The sequence below is a fragment of the Sciurus carolinensis genome, chromosome 9 (assembly GCF_902686445.1).
Source record: "Sciurus carolinensis chromosome 9, mSciCar1.2, whole genome shotgun sequence".
NCBI lineage: Eukaryota > Metazoa > Chordata > Mammalia > Rodentia > Sciuridae > Sciurus > Sciurus carolinensis.
In genome coordinates this window covers 133,893,070-133,908,563 of record NC_062221.1, presented here as the reverse complement: position 1 = coordinate 133,908,563, position 15,494 = coordinate 133,893,070, and the positions used below count along the sequence as shown (strand labels likewise).

Genomic DNA, 15,494 nt, shown 5'->3' with positions numbered 1-15,494 from the left:
TGGGACCATATCTGGTCTGCTGACTAATCTTGTTTCTGATCTCCTTTAAAAAAAGCTAAATTAAAATCGCTCTTCAATTTACACTTTCTCTATAATATGTTTGGTTTATTTGCCTATGGTAAGGTCCTTTGCCAGAAATATCCTATCCTGTCTCTGTATTTGACTGTTTTATTTTATCTTTTGCAATGCTGGGCTTCAAACTCAGGGCCTCAAGCATGCTATACAAGTGCTGCACCACTGAGCTACACCCTCAGCCCTGGGTTTGACTATCGCGTGAGTTTCAGAAGGGTGTGCACTTCTCCCGTCTCGGGAAAGAACAGTGTACTTCCATATGAGTAATGGAAGCATCAAGGACAACTGCCTTGTGCTGCCTGACTTGACGCTCGTGAATGAAGGACCAGGTCTTAAGGCTGCTGTGGCCAGGCACGCACTTCCAGACCTCCTCATTCTTAAATGTGCTTCAAATATGATTTGGAAAACTCTTGCCCTAAGCTGTAAGGCATGGTGGTCAGAATTCGTTGCGCGAAAACATATCCAGAGACATTAAAGCTGTCACGAGTTGGAGAGGGCTTTGGGCTGTTGGAACAGTCACAGCTAAACAAGAAGCACAGGGTTAATGTGGTCTGCAGAAGAGCATCAGATAACCTGAGGTCCATCTTACCTGAAGTGACAGAGGGGTGGGTATGTTAGGCATGCTGAGATAAGTGGCAGTTGTGGTTTGAAGTGACATTGAATCCTCTGTTTCTCTCCCTCTGTGCAGTCCATTGACGACTTGAACAAATGGGCCCTGTTTCTTGTCTCTCCCTTTATACTTGAAGCAGAACACATAGCATTTGTGACAGAGAGCATTTGGGTACAAGGTGACAGTTTACAGAAACCATCTTCTGAAACAGTGAGTACTGTGTTTTTTTCTTGTGTGCTGTAAGGATGTACATGTCTTAATCCTAACCAGGTTTGTTTTTTTATGAGTGATCTTCCCTAACTTTTGTGGGTGACTTGCTATCTTTTCAGATATTCTGGATTATATAAAATATATTCCACATAATTTCTTTCACCTCTTTCCTTTTAGTTTTTAATGTGTCTATTAGAAAATTTAAAACCACGTGTATGACTTTTTTTTGTGGCTCACATTCTGCTCGTTTCAGACAGCATTGCCTGATGCCCTCTCCCCGGCCATCTGGCTTCTCCCTACATCTTCTCTGTTCCCCAGACAGCCTGAATGGCTGGGTTACATCCCAACTACTTCATGAACATCTCACCCCGAGCATTCTGAAAATATGTCAAACTCAGTCACATGTCCAAACTTATTTATATTCTGTTTTAAAAACAAAATCCCAAATTAACTCCCGAATGTACTGTTCCCCTTGCCTGCTCCTAACTTTCACTAAGTTCCAAGTTCCACTGATGTCACACCCCAGAGGTGGCAGCTTCACGCCTTCATTGCTGCTGTTCCTGAGTTTACTCTCATCTTCGGTGTCTTCTCTTTACACTCTGAAGATGTCTTCCTCTCCTTGGGTTTCCTCACAATGGCCAGAGTTACCATCCTGGACACACCTCCAGTTGGGACCCTCTTGCTGAAGCTTTTGGTGCCAGGCTTCTTCCTGTGTCTCCGATGAGTCAATCTTGCCTTTCTGTCTTCACCATCCCAGGCAGGTCATCCAGCAGGGATTCTGCTGATGACTGCTGTGTTGCTGGATTCCCGTCATGAACATTGTCCTTAAGGCACTGTATTGGGACAAGAGAAAAGGAAAGAGGGGGACTAAGAAAAGAAATAATTCACTGAATTCAGTATAGACCAAAATATGAGCTATGAGATAACTGGAAACAGTAAAGGAGGGCTGAGGCTCAGAAGATGGGGAGGATTTGACAGGTAACCCGAGAGCAGATCAGTGTGTGCACTCTCTGGAAGGTTCATAAAGTTTTATTTAGCATTATGTCCACTTATGGTAATAATATGCCATTGATAGAGCCCCTGGTAGGTATTTGCCTATATGAGTTCTAATGCTTACAACTCTGCAAAGATTACTGTTGCCATTTTAAAGATAAGAAACCTGAGGTTGTAAGATTAAATGACATGTCTAAAGCCACCAACTGCTCAGTGGTAGACAAAGTTTTAACCAACGTCCATACCCTTTCTTGAGAAGCAAACTGTTGTTTTAAAAAGATGTAAGACTTTGAGGTTCCAAAGCAGCAAAACTTTTGTTGATCCAAGTACGGTCAAGCAGGACCTACAGTTGGTTTCCTGCATTTGGTAGAAAGAGACCAATGGTTGAAGTGAAGTTTTTTGTGAGCTAAGGTGTAATTTTGGGTGTGCAGAAAAGACTATAAACTTTAGAGAATGTTTTTCAACTTAAATAACAAATGACCAAATAGGTTAATTCAAATTAAATTGTCGATATTTGACTTTTTAAAAAAGCTTTTTTTTTTTTTTTTAAATATTTTTTAGTTGTTGATGGTCCTTTATTTTGTTTATTTTTATGTGGTGCTGAGGGTGGAACCCAGTGCCTCACACATGTGAGGCAAGCACTCTACCACTGATCTACAGCCTCAGCCCTTAAAAAAAACACACTCTCTCTCTCTTTACCAGGGATTGAACCTGGGGGTGCCTAACCAGCTCTTTTTAATTTGTATTAGAGACAGGGTCTCATGAAGTTGCTTAGGACCTTGCTACATTGCTGAGGCTGGCCTTGAACTCTTGATCCTCCTGCCTCAACCTCCCAAGCCACTGGGATTACAGGTGTGCACTACTGAGCCTAGCTAGTCCATCTTTCAGGGTAATCTGTTCTTTGGGCTTTTAAATCCAGTTTATCATTCTTATAAGTTCAGCAAAAATTTTGTCATCACTTTTAAAGGGATTTTTGAATATTTATCTCTTTACAGGCTCAAGTGTTTTGAAATATTTTTAAACTCTAGTGGAAAGAATTTGCTTGATTATAATCCTTGTGCAAAATGTGACCTCATACTTGGTTTATGCATGGCCCTCATCCACTCATGAATTTGAAATAATATAATAAATTCCTGTGAACCCGTCACTTAATACAGAAGCTAGCATATGTCCCTGTGTGGGTTCTGGATAGAGTCCACCCACCTACTCCCTCCTCTGGCTTCACTCCCCTTCCCTCAGTTTCTTTTTAGATATATAAGTTTTCTAGATGAGTAAAGACCGCCTTTCTGAACACTTACCTAACTCTTATCCGTTATTAAATGTGTAACATGGTAAGTTTTTCTTATATAGCCTAGTTTTTTTATATATAAATTTACTAATATTTCAGTTTAAAATCAAAGCCAGGATTTCCAAAATATTACATAAAATATCAAATATGGACAGATTCTTCTTAACACACAAATATACAGATTTGTTTGCTTGTTTTTGGTGCTGGGGATTGAGCCTAGGCCCTTGAGCATGCTGAGCATGTGCTGTACCAGCCCCTAACTGCTACATTTTAATTTCCTGCTTCTTAATTACTTATGGGGTGGAATGACATACAGTATCTCAAGGAACAAAGTTACCATATTATGTAGGGTACTGGCTAAGCTACTGTAATAGGGACCCCAAATTGCAGTGGCTCAAGCAAGCTAGAAGTTAATTTGTCCCTTGGAGTGGTTCTGCTCTGTGGGCCAGGTGCCCTTTGTCTTGTTGCTCTGTGTCCTGGTGGTCAGTAGACAGCCTCTTGGTGGAGGCTGGCTCCTGCCTCTCCTGCTGCTTCACCACTGTCAACTTCATCCACATTGTAGTGTAGAATAGCGGAAGAGGGAAAGTGGAAGACAACCAGCTTCCTCTTTGAAATTGTTATCCAGAAGTTTCTCATGCCACTTCTGCTCCCATCTGATTGCCCAAAACTTAGTCACCGGATCTCCTTTGTCACTTAATTGTGGGGGAGGATGGCACATGCATTCCCTCAGGGACAGTCATGGGTCTGTTACTACAAAGGAGAAGGGAAGCCTAGATATTGGGACATATTTAGCATCTCTGAGAAAGTTATCATTTCACTTCACTTAGTTTCTGAGGTGGTTACTTGACTCTCAACTTTCTGAGGCTGAAAGATGTCTGTGCACGAAGGCAGACTGCTGCTTTCTAGTTCACTTGTTTTACTTATGGCTGGAGAATTTGATGGGTCTGGCACGTGGATGCTAGAGACACCCACGGTCTTTCTTTTGATGAGTCTGGCTGTTGCATGGAGCTTCCTTTTATAGGCTGGTCTTAATAACTTGGAAAAGGATTGACCTCTTAACTCACTCTCTTCTCACCAAGTCTGCAGTTCCTGTACAATTTGATTGCTTGATGGGATTTTGCATTTTAGAGGGCTCTTATGAACCTATGCATGTATATTTCACACAACCTTGAACTCATTTGAATTTCACAGGGTCCTAAGATATTAAATAGAAAATATAAAGAATATAGCTAAGAAATATAAGAAATAGAACTAAGGAAAGCTTTTGAACCTGGTGGGATCTTACTTCTCTCACATTTGTGATGATATCTTTTTAAATTCTGGATATCTTGAATGGTTTTGATTTGTGGTCCTTCTGTAGACTTCCAGCAAAGGAAGTCAGCTTTAAACATATAGCATTCACATATTTGTATTTTAACTTATTTATTCATTAACATGTCTAGTTATTTTGCTAGGTGCAATAGTACATGCCAACAGGTGATGTCAGATTCAACTCAATTCTCAATTATATTAGCAGTCCCATTTAGTAAGAATTGATGACCCAGATTACGTACACAAACCTTTTGGTGCAGCATATTCACTTGGGTCCTGAGTATGATCAAGGCCTCAGCATTTGTTCAAGGTTTATTGAGTTCCTGTGCTACGTCAGATGGTGTGCCAGGGCTGGAGGTCTGAGTCATGGAGATGAGCAATGCATTCACAGGTGACGTTCCTGCCCTTAAGGAGCGCCTGGTGTTGGGGGGGGCAGAGAGCTGAGCGAAGGAACAGGTGCAGTGTGCTGTGCTGTACGTGGAAGGCAGGAACTGGGAATGGCGGGTGACCTGTTTTGATGGGGAGATGTCAGGAGGGACTTTCCAGGGCAAGTGATAGCTGAGTTTTAAGGGAAAGTCAGGATTTAGGTGAAGAGGAAGAAAAGGGCTTTCTAGATGGAGCAGCACCTGCCCCCGGGGCACTTGACATGGTTCGGTAGGGTTGGAGTCTGTTGATCTGAGATCAGGAGTGGCCCAGGGGAGGCCAGAGGGGCAAGGCAGGACTGGAGTGTTATATGGGAAGTGGTGGCTTCCAAGGATAGGGCCAGGCAGGCTCTCCCAGCCGCCATTGAATAAGAGGCTGCAGACCAAGTTCAGATGCTCAAACCACGGTTTGCTAAATCAGTTCAATGCAGCAAGAACAGAGGAGAGATCTCGGGTCAGTTAACACTTTGCTTTGGATGCCCCTGGGATGGGAGGACACATACTTGAAGCCTGGGCTGTGGGATCTTCATGGATCCTGCTAGTCGGCATTTCCTGCCAACCGTGTTGTCCCAAGGACCCGAGGAGAGGTTAAAGAAGGGGCTCAGCAGACGGACGGTGCCTGTGGGCGGCACACACCTGTAGAGACTTGGGCATGCGTGCCTGTAGTAGCTGTGGCTTGCCAGTGATCTGCTGAGAAGCTGTGCTTTCAATCTGTGTTTTTAGGCAGAATATACGTGGGCTGAGATGTTTGGCTCATTCAAGAATGACATGAAGGCCAATTTGGAAGTGGCACAATTTGTGTCTTGCTAGTATCTCAGAATTACACCTGGTTTTTCCATGACTTCCTGCTTACAAGTAATATTCCCCTTTGTTCTGTCCTTTTTATCTATGTCGACACACATGTTCCATTTGCTTCGTGTGTCTGTGGCATGTCATACAAGCTTCTGACCCAATGTATTATAAAATAATGGATATTATCAATTTCATTCATGCTCTTTGTTTTACTTGTTTTCTGGGACGGAATTGAATGTTCTTAAATAATAGGGGAATATACATAATTCACTTATCAAAAAGGTCATACATGTATTAATCAGGAATTTGGGCCCTGTCCTAGGTTTAGTAGGCTAAAATCACCTTTTAAAAAAGTATAATCATATGTGTGCTTTAGAAGGATCACAATTCAGGCAGGTTAGAGAAGGGAGCAAACCTGCCACAGATAGTTGTCCTTGTGGGGAAGATAATGGCCTGGAAGAGGGAGTTGTGAGATGGAGAGAGAGGTACCAGCTGTTTAGGACACAGTGACTTGTGGGTGGATGGAGGGCCATTTGTCGAGACTGGGAGTGCAGCAGGAAGGACTGGCAGAATGGTGGTTGTAGGGACTCAGTTCTGCACGGGTTATCGGTCAGCTTTACTGAAATAACATACAGCCTCCGATTCCCAGTAGCTCCTGACAGCAAGGCCTCGTTTCTCATCATGTTACATCTAGCCTCCGCAGGTTCACTGCTGGGTGTTTCCAGGTGTGACTTTGCTGCAGGCTCTGCTATGCTTCTTTCCTGTGCAGGGACCCAGGCAGAGGGAGCATGTCGTAGGGACATCCATTCTCACAGAGGCAAATAGTAAGAGCTGGCAGAAATTTGGTGTAGCAGATTGAAGATGGCTGCAGATTCTCCCCTGTTCTTGAGAGGTTGATGCATAACCCCCTTCCGTGAATCTGGACTGACCTCAGTTTCTTTGTCCCACAAGATATGGCAGAAGCGATATTCTAGGACTTTCCAGGCTAGATCATTAGAAACCTTCAGCCTCTCCCTGGGTTCTTGGAATGCTCTGTCATGGAACCCAGCTCCCATGCCTTGAGGAAGCTCAAGCTGCCATGTGGTGACCAGACCCGTATCCAGAAGAACCGAGGCCCTCAGAGGACAGCACAGGTTGAACGACAGCTGACAGGCAGCCCCAGCTGGCCACTCTGTAGGAGCCTGGAGTCGCCCACCTATCCCAGTAGAGTGACCTTACCTGATGCCACCTGGAGCAGGGTCTAGCCGTCCCTGCCCAGGCCTGTCCCAATTGAGACTCAGGAGCAATGTAAATGATTCATTTTAAGCCACTAAATTTTGGGCTGGTTTGTTGCCCAGCAACAGATAACTGGATCCCTTGGGAATTTCTCTTAAAACTTGGGTCTTCATCATCTTAGCCAGTGGGACAGGGATGTGAAGAGGGGAGCGCTTCACTGCCTGCTAACAGCACACCTCGGACCGTGGGCCTCTAGAGCGGTGGGTCTGGAGAACACAGTATCAAGGTCTGTGTCCACAAGGGTATTTCTATTATTTTCTTATTAACTCTCAGATATTCACAGATTCAAAATAACCAGAGCAGCCTTTTTCCTTGAGTGTCTGGTCAGTTGTGGCTTTGCAGTTCCACAGTTTCCCTGGGTCTGTTTATCATTCCAGCTCTTGCTTGCTGTGGAGTTGTGAAATCCTTATGCTGTTACTTTATTTTCCAATACCTTTTTCTTAAAAGTTCCATATGGTGTATTTTTTTTTTAACTTGATGAGACTGGAAATGAATTTGGTAGCACTGTTATCCCTTTTCCAAACCTGAGAGGCAGGGAGGTCAACTGAAAAGCCCAAGACAACCTCCTCCTTTGGTGTCATGACTTCAAGTTCTTCACTTCCCTCTGTCCCACCCTCCTCCCTCTAATCTGTTGCTAGCACTTTTAACCATGTAACATGCATTTAAAATGATTCTAAAGTGGAGAAATAACAGCAAAGTTAGCAGTATCCGATATCTGACTCTGGGCAGTGCAATGAGTTGTTGAGTTTTCTGTTCCTCCAGCAGCTGGACTTCAGCTTGCCACCTGCAGTGCGGAAGGGCCACACCTGCTGCTTTAACCTGGTGTCTTTGACTCCGGGCATCTTGGACAGGAGTTTTAAGTTGAGTGGAGTAGATACTCACAGGAGCAGTCACAATTGTGACATGAAGTCCAGAGCTCTGGTCATGGAACAGATTTCTGCATGCTGCTTGTAAGAGGAAACCGCTTGGTTTAGGCCAGCCAGGGCTTCCTTAGCTTTGATCTTTGGGAGTAAGCTTCTGCTTGACTTCTTCTTTCTTTCTCTACCCCTTTGTCTCATAGTGCAAATTTAAAGTGTCCTGTTTGCTTTTGTCCGCTGGAAGGCAGTCCCCCAGCCCCCGGACGAAGTATCAGTGACAGTGCGGCTTTGCTTTGATCGGAGCACCCAGCGCTACCTGAAGGAGTTCGCATGGTCTGTGGCTCAGGGATTGCGTCTCTAGAGACAGGAAGCGCACTTAGGTGAGGTCACAGTTTCAGGCTATGAGAAACTTGATCAGGGATGTGTGCGGATGTTGTTCTTTGGCCTCTTCCTGCCCTTCCTTCCTTTGTTTGTCTCCAGCATCTCTCCTCCTTCAGAGGTGTGTGAACATTTAAGTATTGGCTCCTTTTCGGAGAAGCCAGTCTGCGCGGCAGAGTGCTGACTCAGCGTTTGAACCCCTGAACCTGGCCGGCTCCCTATGGCCGAGTGCTTCCTCTCCTTGCCACTGCTGCTGAGCCTGCGCCCCCACTGCATGTTCCCTACTCAACCTCTTCTGCAAAGCCTGCCATGCCAGGTGTGAGTGTATCTTCCCGTCCTCCTCAGCCCAGGTCCCTTCCCTACTCCCACTGCTGAAGATCAGCGCAGACTGTCCAGGTTGCAAACTCCAGCTCTCTTCCTGCATAAAGGATGTCAGTTTCAAAATGTGAAATTCTGCTTGAAACGCTGGTGGTCAGGCTGCCCCCTACTCCACTGCCCCTCAGGGATCCTACCAGTCTCACTGGCTTTGGGTCAGGAGGTGGCAGAATAGAGGATAAAGTGCAGGGAGGATATGAATCCTGGGGTTTCTCTTTCTCCAAGTATTTCAGACCATTATTGGGTTGGCCATAAATGCCTACATTTATTATTTTTCATTCTAAGCCAGTGTTTCCCAACCTTTTTTGTTTCCATTATTGCTTCTCTAAGAAGAAAAATTAAATTTCAGTTCTAAGGAGAGAAACAAAGGACCAGGAATAAGATTTTGTGGGGTAGGTTTGAGCTTTGGTAGTGCCCTGAACCATTGCAATAGCTAAGCCTTCTCCCAAGAACCAGTTTTTGTCCATTGACATACTTGCTCCGAGGACTTCATGTTTTGGAATAAGAGAACCTTTTTGGGAACCAGACCCTGCACCATATGGATCATTCCATGTAGTTCTCCCAGTAACCTCGCCAGGTTGGTGTTCTTCTCCCTTCCACCTTACAGACAGGAGGTGGAAGCTTGCAGGAGTTGAGAGACTTGCTCAGGCCAGGTGACTTAACCAGAGGAGCCAGGAGTCAAGTCTGGGTGTAGAAACAAGTGCACAGCCTTGACTTCTGTCTTTAAAGCAATGGAGATACAATTTGCATACTGTGAAGTACACCCTTTTAAAGGATACAGTCCATTCAGTTCAGTACTTTTTGGTATACTCAGAAAGTTGTGCAACCATCATCAATATCTAATCCAGAACATTTCCATCAAGTCCCCCGCCCCATGCCCATCAGTGACTGCCCCTGCCCCTGGCAACCACTGGTCCACGTTCTGACTCTGGAGTTGCGGACTCCCATGTGACCGTCCGTTATTGGTTTCTTTCACTTGGCGTCATATGTTCCAGGTGCCCTCATGCCATAGCTGGTGTCAGGCTTGGTTCCTTTCTGTGGCTGCCTGGTGCTCCATAGCAAGCTGTGCACGTTTTATTTATCCCTTCATCTCTTAAAGGACGTTTGGATTGCTTTCTCTCTGGGCTCCTAGAAATAATGCTGCTGTGAACATCTACCTGCAGGTGTTTTTGTGTGGGCACGTTTTTAATCCTCTTAGATATACACTTAGGGGTGGAATTGGTTTTCCCCTTTTGAGGAACTCACACTCTTCCCAAATGGCTACATACTTTACATTTCCACTAGCATTGTGTTAAGAGTTCCCGTTTCTTCCCATTCTTGGCACTTGTTATGGTCTGTGTTTTTTATTATAGTCACACTGGTGGGTTTGAAGGCAGCATCTCTTTGTGGTTTTGATTTGCATTTCCTTAAGGACACTGATGTGTAGCATCTTTTCCTGTGCTTATTGGCATTTGTATGCTTTCTTTGGAGAAACATCAGTTCAAATCCTTTGCCATTTTTAAATTGGGTCGTCTCTTTATTGTTGGGTTGTAGGGGGACTTAGACAATTCACAAGTATTTTTTCCTATTTTTGTTTGTTTTTCACCTTCTTGATGATGTCTTTTGAAGTACAAAAATAACTGATGTTCAATTCATCTTTTTTCTTTTGTTGCTTGGACTTTGGGAATCATATCTAAGAAACCATTGTCTGTCAAAGGTTTTGACAATTCCTGCCTGTTTTTTTTCTGAGAATTTTGAAGTTTTAGCTCCTAAATTGAGGTCTTTAATCCAGTTTGTTAGTTTTCCTTCATTCTTCTGCACCTGGATACCCATCATACGAACAGCATTTGTTGAAAAGACTATTCTTTTCCCACTGAGTTGTCTTGGTGCCTCGTCTAAAATCAGTTGCCCGCATGTAGGTGATTTTATTTCTGTGCTGCTCTACTGCTCTCTATGTCTTTCCTCATGCCAGCTGGGTCTCCACTTTGGAACCCAAGTTCCCCAGGTAGTAGATCCCCTCAGGGCGAACTTGTGGAATCCTCCTCATTTCTGTAGTTTCAGAATGTATGCCAGCTAGCACTTGGTCTGGCAGTTTTTTATTGTCTGGACCGTCCTTCAGTACTTTTTTCTAAAAATATTTTTTAGTTGTCAGTGACTTATTTATGTATTTATTTATATGTGGTGCTGAGGATTGAACCCAGGGCCTCACACATGCCAGGCAAGTGCTCTACCACTGAGCCACAACTCCAGCCCAATCCTTCAGTAGTTTTAACGTGATATTTTATTTATTTAATCCAGCATTTTTTCATAGTTTTCATTAGGAGTTAGTTCTAAACTTCTAACCCACCCACCTTAAAAAATGGAACTCTTGGGTTGGGGCTGTAGCTCAGTGGTAGGGCGCTTGCCTAGCATGTGTGAGGCACGGGGTTCAATCCTCAGCCCCACATAAAAATAAATAAGTAAAATGAAGGTATTGTGTCCATTTACAACAAAAACTATATATAAAAAAATGGAACTCACAATTATCTGTCTCTGAGATTTTGGGGCAGTATTTCCTGGGAAGACATTTTTGGAGAGTAGGGGGAATCATTCGTGGCATCTTAGAAGGAGATTAGGTTGCTCACTAGTGCCTTTGAAGCCACAAGCGTGATCACTAATAGAAGCAGTGTTCATTAATTGAGCACTTCATCTGCCCCAAGCTTGGAGGCCTTGTGTATGCTTGTGAATTTCAGGAACACAAGAAGCTTATGAGATGATGGGTATTGATGTTGTTTTACAAATGAGGAAGCCAGGACTTGGGAGACTTGCCTGGAGGCAGGTAGTCGTGATGCATGGAGTTTGACTCAGGACCAGGTCCCTCTCTCCAACAGGAGCCCTTCTTCACTCGAAACCCTTGGAGACACTATAGGTATTCCATGACCTGGTGTCAGATTCTTTTGGAAAAACTTGTGGTGGGGACGGTCATTCCCACGTTTACATGCAGCAGGAATCACGGTGGTGTCCTGATGAATAATCCTGGTTCCTGAGCGCCACCTCCAGAGTCTAATGCAGCAGGTAGGGAGCCTTGCTCAGTAACTGGAGGGTCTGGCATGCTCCTGGGTAGATCTGTTGCACTTGGCCTTGGGTCACACTTGGAGAAGGGCTGGTGGACAGGTTGCACTTTAAAATGCTGGGTGCCATGGACTGGCTGTTATCACCTCTACCCAATCACTAAAGGACGGTGCTGTTTTTCCATTCTCTGGGGAATGGCTCTTTCGACCCTTCAGTTCCTGAAAGCAGCTGAGACTTAGTTACTTTTAAAGGTGAAAGCTATTTCAATTTTTGTAGGCACTGTTGTCTGATAGAAAAGAGAGTATTTGCACCATAATGATGTTGATATTAATAAAATGCAATGTCCAGTAATTTGCTATACTCTACTGTAGTTTAATGGTGAAGAGCCTAAAGAGAAGAATATTGTGTCTGGACATTTTAGAAATGAAAAAGCTCAACTTCTCCTTTCCATCCTCCTCCCTCACCTGCTTTTTCTCAGGTTGTAAAGTGGTCCGACTGTTGTTTGCCGTTAGCCTGCAGACCTGGGGATCCCTACCAGCTAATTGCTAAAGCAAGTGTGGACGACTTCAGCAAGCTGGGAGTGGCGTTCATGGAAGATCGACTCCAGATGGATAATGGACTGGTACCCCAAAAGATCGTCTGTACGTAACTTTGGGAAATGTTTCCATCCTGTAGCGGAACCTCCTGGGTTATCAGTTTAAGGACTGTGGTTGCTGCTGTTGATGTGACTGAGGACAGTGCTTGGTTTCAGTTTGATTCAGCCAGCAGGTTTGATTTAACTACTGCAGTGTACAATTCACACACGTGGCAAGGTTTTCTGGGCTCAGGGATGATCTTTAGGGCTTATAACCAGGGTTTTTCATAATTGCAATATCTGTGAGGTGGTGTCCATATTTGGATGGCTTATAATGTTTATTTCACATACTATAACACAATATAATGGTTTCTAGACTGTAGTCTGACTGAATGGGAATAATAGCCAGTTGTACTGTGAAGTTCTAAATCTAATGGCTTTTCACTTAAAACACACATTTCACAGTTTTTGGGACGGGTCTTTTTTTAGGAGGCACGGAACCTGCTTCCCGTAGGGCTGCGTGCAGGCTTTCTGTCTGCTGCTTGTTTGTTTCATGGGCGAGTGTGAGCCACTTATTAGCTCTGGGAGCTGTGTCAATCACTTCATTTCCTGATTCACCATGTGCACATGCCTAACGCTGTGTCCTGTGTGCAGAAAGTGCTCAACACATGCTTTTTGAATTAGTTATTGTAAATGTATATTCCGGTCCTGAGCTGAGATGCTGGATAGACCTTCTCCCAGATCCTCTGAAGCATCCTGTGCGTGACTTCTCAGGGCATGCTTGAGTAGGTCCCTACGTGCTCCTTTTTTATTCCTCAGTTTCAGTGTCATATGGGGAATAACAGCCTACCTGTTGATTCTGTAATAGACAGAATCTCTCTGAATCTCACCTTCTTTGCCAGTCAGGAAGATGATCTGGGGCTCTGATCGGTGTTGGAAGGATGTAGAAACTGGGAATTTCACTTGGGGTCTTCAAGAGCACCCTCCCAGCTGGTGGGAGTGACTATGTGGCTCCCCGGGATGTCCGGGGTTGAGGTGGGGTTGTGAGTGGAGCTGTGCAGGTGGCTGTGCTGGACGGTAAGTGGCAGAAGGTGGAGTGCGGGTGAGGCTCTTGTGCCTGTCGCATGACAAGTGCTGATGAGCCCTCTGTGATCCCTCCTCTGCTCCAGCTGTGCACTTGCAGGACTCGGCTCTGAGGGAACTCCAGGATCAGGCCCTACGCAAGCAAGCCCAAGTCCCGCAGCCGAACCCTGAACCCTCCCTGGAGACCGAGCCTGCACGGGACTTTATGGAGCACCCTGGCAAGGATGGCCCGAAGGCTCTTCCAGAAGGCTCTTCTCTTCCAGAAGGTTCTTCCAAGCCGAGGAGGGGCAGTGCCTCTGGGAGCGAGCCTGCTGGGGACAGCGAGCAGGGAGTGGGCGCCCTGGAGCATTTTCACCTCCACCTGTCTAGTTGCCACGAGTGCTTGGAACTTGAGAACAGCACCATCGAGTCAGTCAAGTTTGCATCTGCGGAGAACATTCCAGATCTTCCCTATGATCATGGCAGCAGTTTGGAGGGTGTTGCTGATGAGATCTGCTCTGAAGGAGAAGGGAGGAGAGTGAACATCACGGGAAAGGCACCCAACATCCTTCTGTATGTGGGCTCCGGCTCCCAGGAGGCCCTCGGGCGGCTCCAGCAGGTCCGGGCCGTCCTGGCCGACTGTGTGGACGCCGACAGCTATGTTCTCTACCACCTGCAGGAGGAAAGTGCGCTCAGGGACCCCTGGCCAGACAACTGTCTGCTGTTGGTCGTTGCCACCAGGGAGCCCGTCCCTGAAGACCTGTACCAGAAGTTCATGGCCTATCTTTCCCAGGGAGGGAAGGTGCTGGGCCTGTCTTCGCGCTTCGTGTTTGATGGCTGGCAGGTAACAAGCAAGGGTGTGCTGCAGAAGACGGTCCAGAGCTTGGTCTTCTCTAAGGCCGGTGGGAGCCAGGTGAGGCTCAGCGTTCTGAGCAGTGGCTGTGTTTATGAGGAGGGCCCCGGAGAGCAGCTCAGCCCTGGCAAGCTCCAGGGCCACCTGGACAATGAGGACCAGGACAGGATGATCGTGCAAGTGCCTTTTGGAACCTGTGGAGGGGAAGCCATTCTTTGCCAGGTACTGAGTTGATGTGGTGCTTTTGGGTGTCTTCGGGTGGGAAAATACTCTTGAAGGCTGTACACGTAAAGGCCTCAACACCGTGTGCATGGTGTGGGGGACGGAGACCAGGGCCTCGTGTGTGTGGGGCAGGTGCTCCGCGGCTGAGCCTGCCAGCCTAGCTGGACATTTCTGACTCCCAGCTGAGAGGTCTTGTTGATGGTGAGTGGAAGTTTAGTTTGGCGAGGGCGTTTGTGAATACCCCATGAGCCACACGCTGTGATGGAGGAAGGAGGCAGGAGGGCCGCTGGCTAAGCACGGGCAGCACGGAAGACCTTTCTTGTTCCCGTCTTTACTGGTGATAAGTCTTTCTAAAACACATTGTCTACTTTCTTACCTTAAAGTACGCTCTAGTTAAAATCATGGAGCCTTTATTTAATGTGGGCAGTTGAAAGACTTCGCGGTGGTGATCCCAGACATCAGTGACCATCTTGTTAAAGTATCACATTTGGTCGTGGAGGGAGTTAGGGTTAGAAACATCCTCTAGGGGTTGGAGTTGTGGCTCAGCGGCAGAGCACTTGCTTAGCATGTGTGAGGCCCTGGGTTCGATCCTCAGCACCACGTAAAAATAAATAAAGAAATAAAGGTATTGCATCCATCAACATCTAAAAAAAAAATTAAAAAAAGAGAAACATCCTCTAATCCTCAGTTCCTTTCGTAAGATTAGTCACCCTTAAATCTAAGTGCCAGGGAAAGTTCCAAATAAGAGAATTTGGAGCCGGGTGTGGTGGCACACACCTGTAATCCCAGTGGCTCAGGAGGCTGAGTCAGGAGGATCCTGAGTTCAAAGCCAGCCTCAGTAACTTAGTGAGACCCTAAGCAACTTTGTGAGACCCTGTTTCTAAATAAAATATAAAATGGGCTGGGTTGTGGCTCCACAGTTAAGTACCCTGGGTTCAATCCCCAGTGCCAAAAAAAGAAAAAAGGTGGAAGTTAAGTGGATTTATGATGGCGTATTTATCCAGAGGAAAGGAGAAAGTGGTAAGAGGACGAAAGAAATGCAGAGTTCCTTCCCGAGCTTAGGAAGTCCCTTGACTCTTCTGTTGTTTCCCTTTGGCTCTTTGTTGTTGGGGGCAAAGTTGCAGAAGAGGCCACTTCAGCATTATTCATCATTTACTGCAGCTCTTTGAA

At 45.6% G+C, this 15,494-nt stretch overlaps 1 protein-coding gene across 8 annotated transcripts in view; it reads left to right on the top strand.

Annotated features, from left to right (window-relative positions):
- Hlcs (holocarboxylase synthetase) overlaps positions 1–15,494 on the top strand; it is a 179,716-nt gene that overhangs the window by 17,724 nt on the left and 146,498 nt on the right. For 3 of the 8 annotated variants that reach the window (XM_047563326.1, XM_047563327.1, XM_047563325.1), the window contains exons 2-4: positions 761–892; positions 12,092–12,254; positions 13,357–14,324. In XM_047563326.1, the coding sequence (XP_047419282.1) occupies positions 761–892; positions 12,092–12,254; positions 13,357–14,324 (1,263 nt within the window). Of the gene's footprint in view, positions 1–760; positions 893–8,033; positions 8,211–11,432; positions 11,617–12,091; positions 12,255–13,356; positions 14,325–15,494 lie in introns of all 8 variants that reach the window. The other 5 variants (XM_047563329.1, XM_047563328.1, XM_047563331.1 and 2 more) reach the window with 4 other exon arrangements.